The sequence below is a fragment of the Calidris pugnax genome, unplaced genomic scaffold, assembly GCF_001431845.1.
Source record: "Calidris pugnax isolate Ruff unplaced genomic scaffold, ASM143184v1 scaffold362, whole genome shotgun sequence".
NCBI lineage: Eukaryota > Metazoa > Chordata > Aves > Charadriiformes > Scolopacidae > Calidris > Calidris pugnax.
Window position 1 is genome coordinate 113,265 of NW_015091135.1, and position 21,307 is coordinate 134,571.

At 42.1% G+C, this 21,307-nt stretch overlaps 1 protein-coding gene across 4 annotated transcripts in view; it reads left to right on the forward strand.

Annotated features, from left to right (window-relative positions):
• The window catches only part of TBC1D1 (TBC1 domain family member 1), a 60,552-nt gene that overhangs the window by 9,037 nt on the left and 30,208 nt on the right, over positions 1 to 21,307 (forward strand). For all 4 annotated transcript variants that reach the window (XM_014958547.1, XM_014958549.1, XM_014958548.1 and 1 more), the window contains exons 2-9: positions 6,257 to 6,790; positions 8,730 to 8,819; positions 12,288 to 12,392; positions 13,178 to 13,310; positions 14,950 to 15,041; positions 16,619 to 16,729; positions 19,232 to 19,360; positions 21,097 to 21,183. In XM_014958547.1, coding sequence (XP_014814033.1) covers positions 6,257 to 6,790; positions 8,730 to 8,819; positions 12,288 to 12,392; positions 13,178 to 13,310; positions 14,950 to 15,041; positions 16,619 to 16,729; positions 19,232 to 19,360; positions 21,097 to 21,183 — 1,281 coding nt within the window. The remainder of the gene's footprint in view (positions 1 to 6,256; positions 6,791 to 8,729; positions 8,820 to 12,287; positions 12,393 to 13,177; positions 13,311 to 14,949; positions 15,042 to 16,618; positions 16,730 to 19,231; positions 19,361 to 21,096; positions 21,184 to 21,307) is intronic.

Consider the following 21,307-nt stretch of genomic DNA (forward strand, 5'->3'; position numbering starts at 1 on the left):
CCTGGAGCCTTCTCTTCTCCAGGCTGAACCTCCCCAACTCTCTCAGCCTGTCCTCCCAGCAGAGGGCCTCCAGCCCTCCCAGCATCTCCGTGGCCTCTTCTGACCCCGCTCCAACAGGTCCATGTCCTTCTGATGCTGAGGACTCCAGAGCTGGACACAGTGCTCCAGGTGGGATCTCAGGAGAGCAGAGTGGAGGGGTAGAATCACCTCCCTGGACCTGCTGGCCATGCTGCTGGGGGTGCAGCCCAGTTGTACCAGTGTTGGTAACCATAAAAGAAGCCTGAGAGTGAAGGAGACTGGGGGAGTGCCTGTCACCTATTGTACCACTGGAATCCAGTTTGATAAATATCTTTTATTCCCTCAAAATGTTCTTAGTAATTCAGTTCCTGTTTTAAACCCCTTTATTGCCTTTCAGTTTAAAAAAAAACCAACACAACACCAGACCATCAACCTTGCCCCCTCCCAAAAGAAAAAATAATTGAATATTTGTTGCTAATGAATGAGCATAGTTATTTGTAGCTATTACTTTACAGCAGTTATTGCCTCCTTCTTTGATAGTTGCCTTGGAACATGTGAGCCTGGAATCCTGTAGGTAGAACCTGGTCTGCAGGTGGTGTCTTCATCTGTGAAAAGAAAACTTTGAAACAAAAGATGGAGAAGATATCACTGTGAAGATGCTCATACACTTGTGAAATACCCTTTGACTTGCTTTATTTCACATTTGGGGCTTAAAAGTTTGTAAAAGTAGATTGTACTGGATGGAGGAGATGGAAAAGATGAGAAGAAATGGCTTGTGGTGCAGGACAGAAGAGAGGGGTAGGGAAAAATAAATTAATGAGCATATGATAAGCATTCCAGGTATAGAGCAGAGCACACTAATGGGCTTCCCAAAAGCAGATTTTGTTTCTATGCCTTCGAAGCCAGGCATCACTGCCTTCAGAGCTGCACTGAAAGCCCACGGAGACATTCCATCAGCTGCTCTTTGGGTTTGGATCGTACATTTCCTTGGGGAAGGGTCCAAAAGTAAGCAGCAAATTGGGCTGTGGTGGTTTGTTTATGGAGAGCGGATAGGTTTTGTTGTATTTTGGGCTTCGAGTAAGGTATATCTTGAGAGCAGGTGAAGGAAAACCTTGAAGTGTATCAGCAACATGATGCATCCCTCTTTGGTAGGGACCTCCACCACGAAATAGAGCAGTCAAACTTCATTGGAACACCGAGTACAATTACCTTCTATTTCTGAGCTTGTTTACAATAATCTATAAACAGATTCTGCAAATATTGGTTTTTTCAGAAAGGGATGAAAACCTTTTTGTGCCTCTCTGAGTTGCAGGCAGTGCTCTCCAATTCAAATGACTCTGCAAAAGGTCTGACCTCTTCCATCTAGGAGTCACGAGGAAGGTTCTTGAGCTGAGATTTGTAATACTAAAAGGAATGTGATACCGTGGAAGTGGCATAAAGTACTCGTGGCATCGCTCTGCCTTACTCTGCAATCTTCTGGAGGTAGCACTCAATAATTAATACAGGAGCTCTAGTACCCTTTATGTTTTTTTTTATGATAAGGTGTAAAATTTAAGAGTAGGAATTGGCTCCGTGGAGCTCTGCTCCCGGTGCTTATGGCATCAGGGTCATCTCGGAGGCCACTACACACTCACACACCATGCTCCAAGTCAAAAAGAACTGGATTGAATGAGATGACTGTCTTCTGCCCCACATGGAATATCCTTTGAATTTCAGTGTGCTCTTGTTCACCATCTTCTTACACGCATCCCTGCAAAATTGGAGTCTCGGCCCCATCACCCCTCACTTTTCAGCATCTTTGGGGGGCTGTTGCTCTTCCTGCTGCAGAAATTCTCTTTTCTGGCATGCTTCCCTTCCAACCCCATGTCTCTGTGATTCACCCTGTGATCCCCCACTGCCTTAGCAAGTTAGATGAGTAGAAACAATCACCTATAGGAGATGTTGGGTACCCTTACAATAAAAAAGTCCTTTTTTTTTTTTTTTAATGTTCAGAAAGAACCCCACAACCTTTCAAAACACCTCCAAGCAACATCAACTTAATTCAGCGGCAACTTGAGCCCTGCTGCTTTTTGATACAAATTGAAGAGCCATCAAACCTGATCTCTTTTACATCTTAATTAATTGCTGGAGGTTCACAAGAGATGTGGTTGCTGTTTGCCCAGTGGCATGCTGCTGAATGGGAAAAATTCCAGCTAGGGTTAAGAAACGTGTGCCAGGATAAAGCCTACACTGCTTATGTTAATAATTTGAAATAATTATAGTATATTTATATATTTATTTACATTTCACAGATTATTTTTTTTCTTTATGTACTGAGCATCCAGGTCTGTTTTCTGAGGGACCCAGGCTCAGAGGTCACACAGGTCTGTGTGGATTCTTCATCTCTAGATACTTGTATAAAAGGCCTGGAATGATACAGGAAAAGAGCACAAATCTTGATCAGGCCAAGACCAGTTCCAGGGAAATATGCATTTTTGGATTTTTATTCCCTATTTGTCATGGCATCTTATCTTTACTAATGAAAATAGATTAATGTTTAACATATATGAGGGTCAGAGGAAGCTGAGGCAGAGATTTGCTGCCTCTGCTACAGCTACACTGCACCCGTTGCCTAATCAGAAGTAATAAAACTACATTAACAGGCTGTGAATTTTTTGAGGAGAATAAGCAGGAACAGAGGAGTCAGTGTTTTTCAGTAAGTGTGGCAGGGAAGCCAGCTCTTACTTATAAATGACGTAATTCAAGCCTTAGCTGGTGTGAAAATACATAAATAAGTACTCCCTGGGGCTTTCATCAATGGGCCCATGAGGTCTCCTCAAACGTGGAGTTTATTACCTATTGCAAAAGTCATTCTGTGACATGTAGTGTCTTTAACTCCTGACGTACCTGAAGGCCAGCCACTGCTGAAGAGCAATTTTGAGATTTCCATGGTGTTTGATGACGAAAAGGATCAAAGAACTCAGATCCAGTAACCTGTGACCAATGCCAAATGCGGTGTCTGGGCTTTAGCTGAGCATTGCAGGTCTCTGGGTAATAAAGTTCCCTGTGCCTGGTGAGTCCAGACACTCCACCAAGAGGAAAATGTGTATATTAGAAAATGCTAAAAAAGTTGCAGTTTGATTTGATGACAAAAAACATCAAAGAACCCAAATCCAGTAACCTGTGACCAATGCCAAATGTGGTGTCTGGGCTTTAGTTGAGCATTGCAGGTCTCTGTGTAATAAAGTTCCCTGGGCCTGGTGAGTCCACACAAATATGTGTTTATTAGAAAATGCTAAAAAAGTTGCAGTTTGAAATACGGGTAGAATTAAGTTTTATATTTTCCTGTCGTCACACAGAATCCCAGAATGGTTTAGGTTGGAAGTGACCTCTGGAGATCATCTCCTCCAACCCCCTGCCACAGCAGGGTCACCCACAGCAGGTCCCACAGGAACATGTCCAGGGGGGTTTGGAATGTCTCCAGAGAAGGAGACTCCACCACCTCTCTGGGCAGCCTCTGCCAGGGCTCTGCCACCCTCACACCAAACAAGTTCCTCCTCACGTTGAGATGGAACTTCTTATGTTCCAGTTTGTGCCCGTTCCCTCTTGTCCTGTCCCTGGGCACCACTGAGAAAAGCCTGGCCCCATCCTCCTGACACCCACCCTTGAAGGATTTATAGGCGTTGATCAGATCCCCCCTCAGCAGAGAGATGCTCCAGGCCCCTCATCATCTCTGTAGCCTCTGCTGTCCCCTCTCCAGCAGTTCCCTGTCCTTCTGGAACTGGGGAGCCCAGAACTGGTCCCAGTGCTCCAGATGGGGCCTCCCCAGGACAGAGCAGAGGGGCAGGATGACCTCCCTCCACCTGCTGGCCATGGTCTTCCTGATGCCCCCCAGGATGCCCTTGGCCTTCTTGGCCACAAAGGCACATCCTGATACCTTACGTGACTAAAAATTGGTTCTTTGAAGGACTGTTAGGTAAATAAAACTGTGAACCTTGAGCTCACTGTGGAGCAAATACGTATCATTTGAGGTGATTTGTTTTACCTTTAAATTATTCTTGTATGTGATGAAAAAGTCAGGCAGGAGGCTGCCCCAGCCCAAGGATTTCCACGTGGTCCATGATGATGCCAAGAACAGGCTCCTGAAGTCGTGACCCTGATTTTTCTGCCCCATTGTCTGTGCCCATGACTCACGGCTCACGCTCAAGGGTGAAGTAATGCTTCCTGACTCATCTTAGTTATTTATTTTGTAGTCTGGTACTTACTATCTTAAATCCACTAGCTGTATATGTGTGTGCACATACATCTATCCATCCTTATCTATAAATCTGTGCTTTCTTGTCTATAAATAGAATCCTACTGAGCACCTAGAACAGAGAAATATTTTTCTCTGTTCAGCCTTTTTTTTTACCTCTGAGACCTTTGCTGTTTCCTGCATTGGTTTAAGTGCATTTTTGCCTTATGTTTAGCCATTAGATAACCATAGGAATGTCTGAAAAAGAAAAAGGTCGTGTCTCCAAAGCATTTTTTAGGTTTAGAGTTGCCTTTTCTTATAGGGGGAGATGTTTCTTCTGGGCTCCTGTTTGTTCCTTCTGTACTTTCAAGTAAGCAAGTTCCAACTGATGCTTGACAGAGGAAATTTATTTTGTCAGGAAACTGGCAGAGGAAACTGAGCATGGATTTTTTTGTTTTTCTCCAAGTAATTTGGGGGGAGTTAAAAAATTGACAGAATTATCTGTTGTAATCCTGGGTGGTGGCCCTGCATTTTTTGGTATGGCAGCAGCGCTTGCTGCAGAAGAACCACACTCTCCTGGAAAATCAAAATAATGGGGTATTGCAGCATCTTACCAGATAAATCCTGCATGTTCCCACCTTGTAACCATAGCAGAAATCGTGACCATTTTCTATTAATTCAAATAAATCAGATGGCAGATTGGGTTTTCTTTATACTTACAACATCGGTGGGCTGTCACAGACTGTTACGCAGGTGTGGAAGTAATATTATTTCAGAGAATCCTAGAATCATGGAATGGTTTGGGTTGGAAGGGACCTTAGAGAAAATCCAGTGCCATCCCCTGACCTGGGCAGGGACACCTCCCACCAGCCCAGGTTGCTCCAAGCCCCCTCCAACCTGCCCTTCAACCCCTCCAGGGATGGGGCAGCCACAGCTTCTCGGGCCAACCTGGGCCAGGCTCTCACCACCCTCACACCAAACAAGTTCTTCCCCACATCTCAGCTCCATCTCCCCTCTGTCAGTTTAAGACCATAAGCTCTCATCGCTCCCCTCCCTCATCCAGAGTCCCTCCCCATCTCTCCTGGAGCCCCTTGAGGGACTGGAAGGGGCTCCAAGGTCTCCCCGGAGCCTTCTCTTCTCCAGGCTGAACCCCCCAACTCTCTCAGCCTGTCCTCCCAGCAGAGGGGCTCCAGCCCTCCCAGCATCTCCATGGCCTCCTCCAGCCCTGCTTCAACAGGTCCGTGTCCTTCTGCTGTTGGTGGCCCCAGAGCTGGAGGCAGCCCTGGGGGGGTGTCTCCCCAGAGCAGAGGGGCAGAACCCCCCCCATCGCCCTGCTGGCCACACTGCTGACACAGGATGCAGACACATTTGAGAGTGTCAAGTAGGATAGTAGAATAAAAAAATGAATATCTAAAATAATGAATATGTTTCTTTAAAAAACACAGTAATTTACAGTTAAAAGAAGCCCAATCCCAAATGTCAAACACTGAACTGCCCTAACAATGTAACGTGCTGTTATGAAGGTGAGAGCAAATTTTCAAGGGACTCATTAATGTACATGGCATGAATGCTTGGGTAAGAGGTGGGAGTGAAAAATAACTGAGATTAAAAAACTTTCCCAATTAATTAGTCTGTGGCTTCTCTTACTCTTTCTGAAGTATTTTTACCTTTCCTTTTGAGTTTGAATTTGTCATTTTAAACTGATTCCTTCACGTGCAGAAGTTTTACTGCAAACGTAGGGTGTTTCAAGAGAGGATGCTCTTCTGACAAAGCGTTGGTGCTGGTGAACTCCTGGCCGGGACAGAAACGAGCAGTTCATCTCATCAGCATTTAACTTTTATAACATGTCTGTTGGACAAGATCACTTCAGGTGGTCTTTCAAAAATCAAAACAGAATCTTCATGGTTGGAAGGGACCTCTGAGGAGCCATTCCAGAAAAATAGCTAGAAAATTAAGTGCCTTGTGTCTTTGTAATAAAGCACTAGATGCTAATGTTGTGTATTTCCCCCCCCTCCCCTCCTGTAGGTGCCTGAGATTATAAGCTCAATTCGACAAGCTGGAAAAATTGCTCGTCAAGAAGAGTTTCAGAACAACCTCTCAGACGTTGAAGACCCTTTTGCCAAAAAGTTCGAGGTGCTGTTCTGCGGCCGGGTGACGGTGGCGCATAAAAACGCCCCCCCAGCACTCATCGATGAATGCATTGAGAAGTTCAATCGTGCCAGTTGTACAAAACAATCGGATTGCAACTCCTCATCCCAACAACATGAAACTGCCAATAACTTTGGAGGCTTCTCTTTCAGCACCAAGTTTCGGTCCGTCTTCCAACCCTTGGTCGGCGAAGAAGAGGAGAAAAGGCCGATGAGGAAATCTTTTTCTCAACCCGGGCTTCGTTCCTTTGCTTTTAAGAAGGATTTGCAGGAGGGAAGCCATAGGAGTAACAGCTTTATCAGGTCCTTTGAAGAGGATGCGATTTCCCTCAACCTCAAAGGTCAACTCCTCTATGGACACAGCGTTGTGCAGCCGACGGACATTGCAGAAAACCGGACGATGTTGTTTACGGTAAAGCAAGATTTGCAGCTCTCGGTGGCTGTTCTCACATCGTGGAGTTTGGACTGGCAAACACCAAAGCACGTGTTCTAAAAGATGGCAGTTACCTCTTTAATAACTTAATTGCAATTACCAGAGTTTCATTTAAACTCGCCTGTTTCTTTAGAAAGCATTACCAGTCAGTGTAAATTGTTTTATGTACTCAAAATAAGCTTATATTAAGTAGTTTAAAATGGCACTACCTGAGAAGTTGGGCTTCTAAAGACAGCTTTTAGAAAGGTGCAGCAAGGTAGTAGGTATTTATACAATTGTAAAACGTTCCATACAATTACACTAACTAGTAACAGCAGGAATAACTTTCCAGGTGGATGAGTTACCTGTAACTAGAGCAGGACAGAACCATGACTGGGGGCCAGTAGACTTACTTGGATTTCCCACAGGACCGTAGCAGAGGGTGGTTGGTTTATGAAGTGTGACAAACATTCATGTGAATCATCTGCTGACTCTCCTCAACTTCCTCAATTCATAAAATCACAGAATTGTCCAGGTTGGAAGGGACCTTTCAGATTATTGAGTCCAACCATCAACCAACCCTGACAAAACCCATCACTAACCCATGTCCCTCAGCTCCACGTCTGCCCGGCTTTTAAATCCCTCCAGGGATGGGGACTCCACCACTGCCCTGGGCAGCCTGGTCCAGAGCTTGGTAACCCTTTCAGTGGAGAAATTTTTGCTAATATCCATCCTAAACCTCCCCTGGTGCAACTTGAGGCCATTTCCTCTTGGAAGAGGCCATGGCCTGTTCCTTGGGAGAAGAGACCGACCCCCCCTGGCTACACCCTCCTTTCAGGGAGTTGTAGGGAGCGAGAAGGTCTCCCCAGCTGTCTGAACCTGGTGGTGGTCACCATCCTGGAGGTATTTAAAAGCCAGGCAGACATGGTGTTGAGGGACCTGGGTTAGTGCTGGTTTTCATTCAGACAGGCCCAATTTTGGCATCTCTTCCTGAAGAACTGCTCTCCAAGCTAATTTTTTAGGATTTGGGGTGGTTTGTAGTTTTTTCTTAAAAATTATGTTTATTTTTAGGCTTTTCTCCTGACTGTATTTTGTGGGGAGGAGAGAGGTGTATTGTTTGGGTTTTCTTCCCTGGTTCGGTTGGCTTCTGATGGTCCCTGTTGCCCTGGCACCAAGTCATTAATGGATCCAGATTCCACCCATCTTCTCTAAAATCTGATGAGAGACGTGTCCTTAGTAGACTTTCTGATATGCTAGAAACTTTGAAGAATTTAAATTTCTAGCTGTTAAAATGTTGCAAAGACATGGCCAGAAGCTGAAAAATTGAAAACAATAGTTTCACCTTTAAAATGCCCTTTGCCTCTCAGAAGTTAGCAGCAGCTTTTGGGTCAGGGCTGTACAAATGACCTACAGATTAAATAAAATTAGAAAATACTTTCCAGTACACTCATTTTTATGGTTTGAATTAAAGTCTTGAAATTAATTGCTATGTGTGTCTTAATTAAATAAGTAAATCCCTAAAATATAATGAGGTGGAATACAGGCACACGCTTGGATTTAAATTTTAGGACAATTTAATTAAATGGCTTTTGGGAACGTGCTATGTGCCAAGCTTGCAGAAAATAAGGAAAGGGAGTATGAGAATGTTTTCTCAGTGCTAAGTCAGTTACTTGTGGTATAATATTACTCCCATCTAATTAAACATTACTCTCGGTCTCTTGTCTCACACATGAAGCTAAATCTCAGTTCAGTAACGTGCACTGAATGCCACATCAGTGTTGCTTCAGTATTCTCTCTTTCCCTGGTAATGATATACTAATTGGTCTAAAAATACAGATAGAAAAAAATAATGAGATTTATGTGCACAAAACATTTTTATAACGAGACAAAAGAAAGCGTAATGTTCCTTGTTATTATCTTGCCATTTATCTCTTTTTAGATTGGCCAGTCTGAAGTTTACCTCATCAGTCCTGACACAAAAAAAGTAGCAATTGAAAAAAGCTTTAAAGAAATATCCTTTTGTTCTCAGGTAAGACTGTGGTGTACTCTTTCTTTTTTTTTTTATTTTGTTTAAATATTCCCCGCTTGTGAATGCTCAGGTGCTCTTCTCTCCCACCACTTCAAACGGATTCTCACCCCGGCGGTTTCAGTAATTGCTGTTGACAAGTTGCAAGTTAATCAGCAATTTTGTAAACGCCTCATTCTTTTCTCATGCTCTGCGTTGTAATTTCTGAGACAAAGACTCACTTCTGCGTGCGGTGGGTGAATAGTAAGAGAAGGAACATCCTGCTCAGCTCTGCTTTGGGATTTCAGCGGGTGTGATTCACACTTGTGCGAATCTGGGATGCTCTGAGCTGTGTTTTTCAAAAAATGATAATGAAGTAATGCACCAGTACAGGTTGGGGACTGACTGGGCCCAATTCTGGGCCCCGCAGTTCCAGAAGGACAGGGAACTGCTGGAGAGGGTACAGCAGAGGCTACAAAAATGCTGACGGGCCTGGAGCATCTCTCTGCTGAGGAAAGGCTGAGGGACTTGGGTCTGTTTAGTCTGGAGAAGAGAAGGCTGAGGGGGGATCTGATCAACACCTATAAATCCTTCAAGGGTGGGTGTCAGGAGGATGGGGCCAGGCTTTTCTCAGTGGTGCCCAGGGACAGGACAAGAGGGAACAGGCACAAACTGGAACAGGAGAAGTTCCATCTAAACAGGAGGAGGACCTTGTTTGGTGTGAGGGTGACAGAGCCCTGGCAGAGGCTGCCCAGAGAGGTGGTGGAGTCTCCTTCTCTGGAGACATTCCAACCCGGCCTGGACACGTTCCTGTGGGACCTGCTGTGGGTGACCCTGCTGTGGCAGGGGGTTGGAGGAGATGATCTCCAGAGGTCCCTTCCAACCCCATAGCATTCTGTGATTCTGTGAAAGCTCCTGTAGCCAGGACCCATTCGTGTCCCATGTCCTCCATGTGAGGGTGACTATTGTGCCCTGACGCCACTGAGCCGCTGCTGTAGCTGAGAGTGAGTCACACTCCTGTGAACCTGGGCAACGTCACTGCCACATCTTCATGTGTCCAAGCTGCAGCTCTTTGAAGACATCACCACTCAAAATAAGTCATTAGGTAAATTGTATGCTCCTCTCCAGGCTGAATAGCCCCAGGGCTCTCAGCCTTTCCTCAGCAGAGGGATGCTCCAGGCCGCTCATCATCTTTGTAGCCTCTGCTGTCCCCTCTCCAGCAGTTCCCTGTCCTTCTGGAACTGGGGAGCCCAGAACTGGTCCCAGTGCTCCAGATGGGGCCTCCCCAGGGCAGAGCAGAGGGGCAGGATGACCTCCCTCCACCTGCTGCTCACACTCTTCCTGAAGCCCCCCAGGATGCCCTTGGCCTTCTTGGCCACCAGGGCCCATTGCTGGCTCCTGGGCATCCTGTTGTCCACCAGGGCTCCAAGGTCTCTCTCTGCAGAGCTGCTCTCCAGCAGGTCACCCCCAACCCATACTGGTGTGGGGGGTTATTCCTCCTGAGGTGCATGATCCTACACTTGCCTTCGTTGAATGTTTCATTAATTAACCAGTGTTGTGCTACAGGGATTTGTCTTTCCCGAGCTGTTGGCTGTCCCGTCGGGCATTATGTGTATTTAAGTTTGTCTCTGGACCAGATTTGATTCAGTTTAAATTAATGGAGTAATTTATTTTCATTCATTAAACTGGGATAGAATCCTCAGAGAACACTTAATTCCTTTAAAACCTGTAGTAGATCATTTTAGTTTAAACCTCTGAGAAATTAAACTGAGCTGTAATTATATAAATAACCTTACATTTCTTGAGGAATGGACGTTCCTGCTAGTTTAACTAAAAAGTCACTTGGAATTTAAACCAGTGCAATGCTTGTTTGTACTGGGGGGCTTGGGGAGGAGTAAGACCTTGTATACCATCATCATGTATAGCATCACTGGCTCTGGGCTGAATAATATTGCACAAATATTGGGCTTTTTTGTTGTTGTTTCAATAGGTTTATTTACTCATTTTTAAATGCAGGGAATATGATTTGCTGTTATTTGCTTCTAGCTTTGTTTGCTATTTTTTTCCCTAAATTACTTTGTTAATTTGATGAGGACAGTTTATAATATTCATAAATATGAATATAACTTTCAAAATATGCTTTTCATAAGTGACTTCTTGATGAGGATCACTTTGAGCACTCAACATACAGGTGCCTATTCTGAACATTTCAGAGTAAACAGAAGTAGTTTGCATACAAGATCTTTAATAATTAATCTTTTCTTGAAGGCACTAGAGTTAAATTTCAAGGGAGATCAGAATCAGTCCTTAATTTCCTGAATGCCCAAGCCATCAGGGCAGAAAGAATTCCGTGGTCATGGGGCAGTATCTGAATTAGCTGATATGAAACAGCCCAGAGCCTTTTATTTCAAAGTTTTATTTCAAATGATAAGATGACATTGTTTGGATTGCTTAAGGGTGTCTGATGCTATAGCATGTTCTTCTGGGGACACTGGGCCATTCTGGTTTATAGAAGTATTCACTTTTTATGCTTTTTAAATGCTTTTTTTAATGTTTTCTTAATGATAAAAAAGAGAATATTCAGAGATTCTTGCTGTAGTAACAAGGAAAAGAAAAAAAACCACACACAAAAAAGTCCTGCTTGGCATGTTCAGATTGTTTAAATCTCACTGAAATTTCTGACTTACTGTGATTCATTATTACGATTTTTGATGCAATTTATTGCCTCTCTTTACCTGACTGTAATATTATTGTGCCAGGACAGCTGGAAGGTAGTAAAATGGTGCTGGGTGTAAACGAGTTTTTATCTATAGGTTCTACCACTGGGTTGGTTTCTTTTTACCACTGGGATCACCTAAATCTACTCATTAGAAAGTCTTTTCAGAAATTTACCAGGCTGTACTGTTCATCTGCTGCTGCAAGTAGATTGCGCCTGAATTTGCATGCCTTTTAGGAGAAATAAATGCTTCCATGAGTGACATTTAAGTAATATATTTAACAATTTTCATTTTTTAACTAGCCGTAATTTTTTTTAGATGGAAAAAGAAAATTGTTTATCCATTTTTCATTATTGCTTTGATTTGCTTTTACAAATATAAAGCAATTATCAACCACTTAAGCAAAAGAGAAGCCTTTTTACCTGCTGTTTCCAATATGGAGGAAAATATATTTTGAATAGTATTTCTTCATCCCTGTGTTTTCAAATGGAATTATTATTATTTGTTCATTAAAAAATAATAATAAAAAACCCATCAAAAACCCCAAACCCCAACAAACAACGGATGACTTAAGTGAAATTTAAAAGATTCATGAAGCAATAGGTTCTCTAACAAATAGATTTTTAATGGCTGGATGACTTCAATGTAGCAGAACAGAGTTACGTGACTTATCTCTAATGCTCTTGAGCCTTTTGGGCTTTTGTTACTGGAAAAAATACAGGTATAAAACATTGAAGATAAATCTGACTGCTTCATGGCTGTTGGTTTTGTGTAGGGAATCAGACACGTGGATCACTTTGGGTTCATCTGCAGAGAGTCTTCAGAAAACGGAGGCTTTCACTTCGTTTGCTACGTCTTTCAGTGCACGGATGAAGCGCTGGTAAGTGAAAGAAAACAAGAGCCTAGTAGAATATAAATCAAAGTTTTCCATTGCTCCATGCTCTGTATTTTGCTGAAAGTCCTCAAATCCTGCTCTGCTCAAGTTTGGAATGTCTCCAGAGAAGGAGACTCCACCACCACTCTGGGCAGCCTCTGCCAGGGCTCTGCCACCCTCACACCAAACAAGTTCCTCCTCACATTGAGATGGAACTTCCCATGTTCCAGTTTGTGCCCGTTCCCTCTTGTCCTGTCCCTGGGCACCACTGAGAAAAGCCTGGCCCCATCCTCCTGACACCCACCCTTGAAGGATTTATAGGTGTTGATCAGATCCCCCCTCAGCCTTCTCTTCTCCAGACTCAAAAGACCCAAGTCCCTCAGCCTTTCCTCAGCAGAGAGATGCTCCAGGCCCCTCATCATCTTTGTAGCCTCTGCTGTCCCCTCTCCAGCAGTTCCCTGTCCTTCTGGAACTGGGGAGCCCAGAACTGGTCCCAGTGCTCCAGCTGGGGCCTCCCCAGGGCAGAGCCAAGGGGCAGGATGACCTCCCTCCACTTGCTGGCCATGGTCTTCCTGATGCCCCCCAGGATGCCCTTGGCCTTCTTGGCCACAAGGGCACATTGCTGGCTTGTGGGCATCCTGTTGTCCACCAGAACTCCTCAGAGCTTTAGTAATAACTGCATTCCCAGACAAATGGCCAGATCATTCTAAAAGCCTGTTGCATGTCCATTAAGGAAAACAGAAATTCAGTGGAGGAGTGACATTTGTTCTTCTGCCCTCTATTCTTTGCAGGTGGATGAAATCATGATGACGTTGAAACAGGCCTTCACCGTAGCCGCTGTGCAACAAACTTCCAAGGCCCAGCCCCAGCTCTGTGAAGGGTGTCCTATGCAAAGCTTGCATAAACTCTGTGAAAAGATAGAAGGTGAGCTTTAAAAGACTTCTGCTTGAATAGTTTTTCTAACAATTTTATTTATATGTGAAGCTCTAAGGGAATGGAATACTTAAGGACTTCCTGCTTGAATAGTTTTTCTAACAGTTTTATTTACATGTGAAGCTCTAAGGGAATGGAATACTTAAAAAGAGCTTGGGACTCGGTATGGAGGGTTGAAACCCTGTCTTTTTCTTTAGGGGACTGAAATGTAAAGTTACAGAATTGTAGAATCATTGAATGGTTTGGGTTGGAAGGGACCTTAAAGATCATTGAGTTCCAACCCCGTGCTGGGCAGGGACACCTCCCACCAGCCCAGGTTGCTCCAAGCCCCCTCCAATGAGAATGAAAAATTATTAGTTTTGAAAACTAATTAAGACTCTAAATACCACTGCATTGCCACTAGCTTGATGAGAGTGAAAAATTACTAGTTTTGAAAACTAATTAAGGCTCTAAATACCACTGCATTGCCACTAGCTTGGCTCTGTTGGCCCTATAAATGCAGAGGACATTAGATAAGCAACTTCTCGAGAACCTATGCTGTGATAGCTGTGACCTGCTCTCCTACTGAATCCTGAAGTACCAGCGTGATACCACCAGTAAGCATGAACCCAACAGTGAGATTGAATATGCACGTTTGTGGTGTCAATCCATGCTCCTTCATGAAAATGCAGCAGTTAAAATTGTAGTTCTTGCCCAGAAAACAAGTTTCAGATGGAAAAAAAACACCTTTTATTGCATTTCAGCAAATTTCATAGTTAGGTTTTGTTCATTTAAGCAAAGTCTGGGGTGAATAAAGGGCAGCAGCTGCTTGTCAGGTCACGTGGCCATAGCTCACTGCACTAAAACCTGTCTAGTATTAATTTGATGAAACTGGAGAACTTCCAAAACTACTTTTCACTCTGTTTTGCGCTTCAGCTAACTGTGATTTTTGAGAAATTTCTTCAAGGCAAATGATTCTTAATGCCTTTAATTGTGCCATCTGGTTAATCGTAGCATCTGCTTCTGAGGGAGAATGCCACAGTCAGAAACTGCTCTAACAGTTGAAACTGTTGTACAAACTGCTGTTGATGGTTTGCTGTTTTTTCCACAGAAAGGAGTTTAATCCAGGATGAGGGCAGAAAAAAATAATCTGAATGAGAGGGTTGTGTGCTTTAGATTGTCCGTAAATGTTTTCAGCAACGGGCAAAGCAAGAACTTCAGTGACATGTGATAAATATACTCTTTTTTCAGAAGAGGCCAAGGCATAAACGTTGGAGAAAAGCAATGGAAATGATGTTTATGCCACAAGAAATACTGCATTTAACCCCAAATAACTGCAAATAACCCCCAAATCGGGGTTTATTTTATCTTGTGTGATAATGGATTCTTCAGCTGAGAGTATAATCCTGGGCTGTGCCCAGTAAATCTCCTTCTTGCAGAGTTCGTGCCCCTTGTTTTAAAGACATTGAGTTCAGCAGTAGCTTTAAATTACCCTAGAAGTTCCTTCTAATGCCCTGTTATGAAATCAGTGCCAAGGGGTCAGCTCAAATAACCGACGAGCTTTGCCTTAAATTATGTGCATATTTATGTGACTGATGAATTCTGACAAATCTGATCCTGTGGTTTGTTCTTTTTTTGTTCCTCTTGGTAGGGTTACACCCTTCTAAGACTAAAATAGAGCTACAAAAGCATCTGACGACACTAAATAACCAGGAGCAGGCCTCTGTTTTTGAAGAGGTTAAGGTAAGCTCTTTGTTTCCTGCAAGATGTTAAAGCAAATGATGGGTTTTGCTCACATCTGTGTGAAGCACCAAAGTTCTTTCCTTTTTTTTTGGTGAATTATTCATTTCCTTGATTTAAGAGACTGTTAATCACCTTGTGCTTTAATTTCAATATTATTATTATTTTTCCGGAGCTGTTAAAAACTTGTATTTTGGTGAAAAGGGTTTATTTTACTCATTTTTCTTCCCTTAATACAACTTGTTTTTCATGAAAATATTGACTTCTCATTGTGTAAAACTGCACACTTGTTTTGTGGGTGAAGGCAGGAACTTGTACTGTGAGAACATTCAACTGTTATTTTGACCAAAACAAATTACTTTACCGTTCCCAGATCAGAAAATTTCCTGCCTAAAACTTATCCTAGATCTTAATACTTGTCAAACTTAACTAAAAAAATGTTTAACTTTCTTTCTTCTGTCTGAAATCCCTCTTAGCAGAGAGGAAAGCACAGCTCAGTTTAAGACTGAATATTGCAGGAAATGTCATTGGGCCTGGCGCCCTATTGAAGATTAGGAAATTTCAGACTTTGTTAAAAATACTGTTTCCTTCCTCTATTGAGTCATTTCGGTCTCTTTGTGTGTTTCCATGTGGCCCTTTATCATCCAAATTTGGAAGTTATTCTGTGGGAGCGGTTCCGTGAGCTAAGTAATTTCTCAGTATAGAACAGCTGGCTGGCACTGTTGGATTTTAGTGTTCTGCACCCATTTTGACAGTCTAAAACTTCTAGTAATAACGGGAAACTCTTAATTGCTTCTGGTGAGAGTCTGGTGAGAGTAAACTATTAATTTGGGAAAACCAAGGGTACATCTCTCCTGCCTTTTTCAGCTGTTTTTTTGAGTTGGACTGCCTGAAATTTTCATTGTTGCATTCTTACAGCTGCAGATGTTGTAACCATGATTTGCATTTTTAGATTTTAGTCTGTCTAAAGATATTTTTATTAATATGCACTACCCTGGCATTAGCTAATTCATACTGTATCTTCTGCATTACATCAATAGGCTGAAAGAATCATATGCTTTTCACAAGTTTGGTTTCTGGGATTAAGTGCTATAATAAGTTGCTTTAAAAAAATTGTTTCTCCTAGAGATGTATTTAGATCTTATTCAGATCTAAGTAGAATGCAGCAGAGACAAATCTGTTCACCTTCTGCACTGATTTTTAAAATCCCCATGCTTTTTTCCCCAAAATGGAATGTCCAACAAGAAGGATTTCTAGGAGAAGGGTTGTACATTGTCCCTGCGAGAAGGTGCTTCCTTGGTGTTACAGACTCAGGACTACAGTGTTGTTGTTCTCTTTACGTCCAAAGGAAATTGGCAAAGAGACTTTTTAAAGTCTTTATTGTCCTTTAACAGGTTGTCCTTTAACTTTGGTGTAAATTCTGAGATGTATGAAGTTAGGAGGAGTGTTGCTGCTTTCCCTGGGACACTGGTGGCCTCTGGTGGACTGGAGTGGTACCATTAGCCGAGTTAAATACGTTAAGGGTGTTAACTCTTATACAAATGTATAATTACTGTGCCTTGTGGTCTTTTCAATTAAAGAAATTAAGACCGAGAAATGATCAAAAAGAGAACGAGTTGGTCATCTCTGTTCTGAGAAACATGTATGAAGAAAAACAGAAGGACCACGTTCACATTGGAGAAGCGAAACAGGTCAGTAATTATTCCAGTTTAGTTCATGGAAGGAGGATCCAGGAAAAAAATCTTCCATTCCATTTTGATATCTTTCCGAAGTCCAGTTTCCAGCACTGGTGTTTTGGAAGTTCAAGCTGTAGGCAGTGGTGAACACGGGTTTTGCTTGTGATTCATATTGTTGTGCACCAAAACAGGCTGATTTCAGATGCTGAGGTGCCCAGCACAGGCTGATTTCAGCAGACAGAGACACAAACAAGGTAGACACTATTTTGGTCGTTTCTTTCTTCTCACTACACCAAAAATTCAATATATATGAGAGAATAGATCATGAATTTGTAGTTGCTCTCAGTCGATCTGTGGCATTGGCCATCCCATTGCCTGTGTGAGTCACTGTCTGACAACACATTGGATTTCATCCTTCACAAACATTGGTAGCTGGAAGTTCTTTCTGGTGTGCAAAGCACCATTTGTAGTGGCCTCAAGGAGGAGTAGCAGAGACTCTCATCCCTTTCCAAAGAGCTGAGCTCCCTTCTGTCACATGGGTGCTGTTTAACTGGCTCTTTATACACCACAGTTAAGATTGTTCAAAGGGGATTAGTGATTTGGGATGGCTTGGTTTGTGATTTGACTAACTGGAGACACCTTGGAGGTCTGTATTTAAATTTTTCCCACTCTCTGGAAACTTTCAGCTCTAATTATTTGACCCTTTTAAAAATCTTGGCTGTCCCACCACTGCTGGCTGGTAATTCCATTGTGCTGACTACTTTTGGCCATCTGTGATCTAAACTATCAAATATGGAGAGTAATTAGACCCCTGTAGAAATTAGGGAAGTAGCAGGAAGTCTTCATTTACTGTTTGTTCACTTTGTTAATCACAGAATGCTATGGGGTTGGAAGGCATCTCTGGAGATCATCTAGTCCAACCCCCCTGCCAAAGCAGGTCCAAATCTCTTCTCCTTTCATGGTTTCCTGGCTAATTATTGACCTCCCTGAGAAAGCAGGAAGAAAACTTGGCCTATTTCCTTCTCTGATTTCTTGTCTTGGGCATCTCACCAGAAATATGTTTTTAAGAATAAAGTATTGTAGTTATGGCAGGACAGGAAGGAAACATTGCCTGGGGTCCTCTATCATCATACCTGAAATATTTTTATTTGAGCTAATGCCAGCTGATTATCAAATAGTTGTTGGAAATAGGGATTATAAGAAGCAAGATAATATCTTAATACATCTTCGGTGTGATTTGGAAATTCCTAAGGTCTGTTTGCTCAGTTCCTGCCACCAAAATGAGTTAATCTGACACTTGCAAAGATGGCAGTGCTCTAAGAGCAGGGCTGACTTGCCCTCAGTCCATCATTTGTCTTATCAGAGTAAATATGCTAATTTATCTCCAGAGCTGTGTAATAGCAGATACCTTTGAACGTGTACTCTGGCAGTGCTATTTGTCTCAGCAATCATTAACCCATGACATCCCCATCCATGTTCCCTTCTTTTCTGCATAGGTATTCCCTTTTCTGTTTTTCGTAACCTTTTTGGGGGTTTTCTTTAAATATTTAAATCGGGGGAGGAAAAAAATTAAATGTGATACTAGTACATGGATCTTACTTAACAAAAACAACCTTCAAAATAAATGCCTTTTCATAAGAACATAATAGCAGGCAGCGTCTGGTTTGCCCTTTGAGGGTGAGGTGAGTGAAGGGAAAAAGAAAACACAGAAGCCTGTTACTTGGTCTTCTTACTGGAAATAAGGTGCTTTAAAATTATATCTAGACTATTTGGTGATGGTGATGATGAGCTCTTCAGCTGCCCATAGATGAAGCATTCAGCTCTCTGAAATTAGGGTTGGGTAGGGAGGTGCCTGGCACCCTAAAGATGAACCGCCCCCCCCCAAAAAATAACACTGAAAACTGCTCTGCTTTCTCCTGCAGGTGTTAGGTTTGGATGGCAATTATTTACATTGTAGTATCATTTTTGGATTCGCTACCCTCCTCTGAATACAGACTGAAATATTTATTTAAGAAGCAAAACTCTCAATAGACATTTAGCTTTAAGGTGGAAGTGTTTCATCGGGTGAAATACGTAGAAGAATTAGATTGTTCTACATCTTCCTGGCCCTTGGAAAGCCCCATTTTAATATAATGGAGACACTTGAGAGTTCTTGTTAATTACGAGCGTCATCAATTTTGATTATTTTCTTGGCTGCAGAAAAATAAATCCATGAGAAATTGCTCATCTGTTACACTGAAACATTTAGAATTTTGGCATTAAATTGTTGACACACACACAAATCCCTATCAAAATGGCAATTCTTCTGAAGCTTGCTGTTACGCTCAGCGCGTTTCCTTCCAGAGATTTCCTGCTCTTGTGTCAGGACAGTTTGTTAAACTTTAGTATCAGTAGAGAACAAGGCAGGAAAAACCAGGGAGAAAGGTTTGACTTCGGTTACAGAGGTCTTTGTGCTGGCTGTTCCCTGGGATTCTGCTCCCTGCTGTCTTTCACATTTTTGTTTTTGGACATTTACAGCCTTCCCAACCCCCTGCTGAGAACGCGGCCAACGAGGTGCCCAGCAGCGCCCCGAGGTTCAGATTAGATATGTTAAAGAACAAAGCAAAAAGATCTCTGACAGAATCATTTGAAAGTATTTTATCACGGGTAAGTATCTTCACGTTTATTGCCCCGGAACGGAATTTCATTGTTTTATTTCTTCAAGTGATAGAAAAGTCGTATTTCTTATCCTACCAGGTTGTAGCCACGTAGTTATTAAAGGCATGGTGACAAAAATATTTGAGTGTATATGTTAAAAGGAGACAAAACAAAGCAGGGCTTTGGTACAGAGAATCCTAGAAGAAGTGAACTAATAACTAGAAAAAAAATAGCATATATAGGTGTTTCAAAAAATTCATATGAAGTTGAGAACTTATGAAAAACAACCACTGTTTTATTTCTCTGATTTAGAAAATTGGAAAAGTACTTACGATTGTTCACTTGTCTTTATGGAGAAGGAAATTATTAGGGAAATGACTACGTGTTTCTAATGAGGTATTATTTACTAGTGATGAGTAATGGGGTATCTGAACTTGTAAATGCTCGGCGTTATTTAAAGGCAAGGAGTGTAAAGAACATCAGAAGACACTAAGAATGTGAAGGCATTTATACAATATCACATCGGGTAAAATTCTTTGTGAACAGTGTCAGGCAATTCCTGTTAGTGGGAAAAACTCAGGCTCCTTTGTAAGAGTGATCCCCAAGAAGAGAGATAAAAATGTTTATAATAAACAGATGACTGAAAATATCTGCTGATAGTAAAACAAATCAGATATCAAGTTTAAGCACCACTTAAACCTGCAGAGTGTCTTCTCATTCAAATATTCTTTGTTTCGCATCACGTGGAAAAAGTCTGAGGAAAATAATAGGGAACTTGGAAAGACTTCTGCTTGACAAAGGATTTAAAAAATCAGACCACCTCCCTTTTTTCAGAGAGAAGAGAGTTGTGACAGAATGCCAAACAACAGATATTAAGGAACAAAAATTGCCTGTTCTCATTTCTCATCAACAAACAGCTAAATTGAAGCAGGATCTAGTCCAGTTGATTGGCTCGTAGACTTGAGACTTGTAGTGACAAAAAATAATTACTATAAATCACTGTTCTACTATTTGGCAGTTTGTGCTGACCAGCGTAAGCTGGGTTCCCGTAAGCACAGCTCTATATTGGTTGTATTTTCACTGTCACGCCTACTTTGATGGAAAATCTTGATTTTTGATCAGATCTGAGGTGAAACATTTTGTCTGAGCTTCAAGGTGAGAACAGTCACTACTGATAACATTTTCTATTTTCCCTGGAATAGCAGTTTGAAGGCAACATAAGCCTTAAGTTCAGAATATTAAAAAAATGGCACTATTTTAAGTTAGGAAGATACAGGTACCATAGTTGTGTTAGCACATGAGACTCCATCAGTAGGTTTCTTGGTATTTCTCTTCGTTACACAAAAACATCAGTCAAAGGAATTATACAAAAACATTTTTGAATAAATTATACAAAAATATTTATGCTTTCTGATTTGTAGGCATGGAGATGACAATACCAGGAATTACGTTTTGCTGTGTGTTAAATTAATATGGTTTTAAATCCTTTGTAATAGACTCCTCCTTTGTTTCTTGTACTTTGGTAAGAAGTACCTAGTGTGAAAATCTCCTGTTTGGAATACAGGAGGTACTTTAGAAGCATAGTATATATATATATATTTATAGAAGTATAGATGTATACTGTATAGAAGTTATAGTACATGTGTGCAATATGTGATTATGTACATATCATGGAAGTCACACCATTGCCCAGCAGAATCCCTTAATTCCCCAGGATCCTTTAAAATGTGCTTTTTTCTTCCCAGGGCAGTAAAGCCAGAGGGCCCCTGGACAATTCTGGTGCTGGGGACTCGGACAGCACCACGTCTGGTACCTTCAGCAGCACGAGGAAAGTAGGTTAAGCCTGGGGAGAAATTCAGATAGACAAGAGGGGTGTGATCTTGTTAGATGTGGTGCTAAACGTACAATACTCTGAAATGTCAACCTTTTCATCACTGTTGCTCTTACCCAAACCTG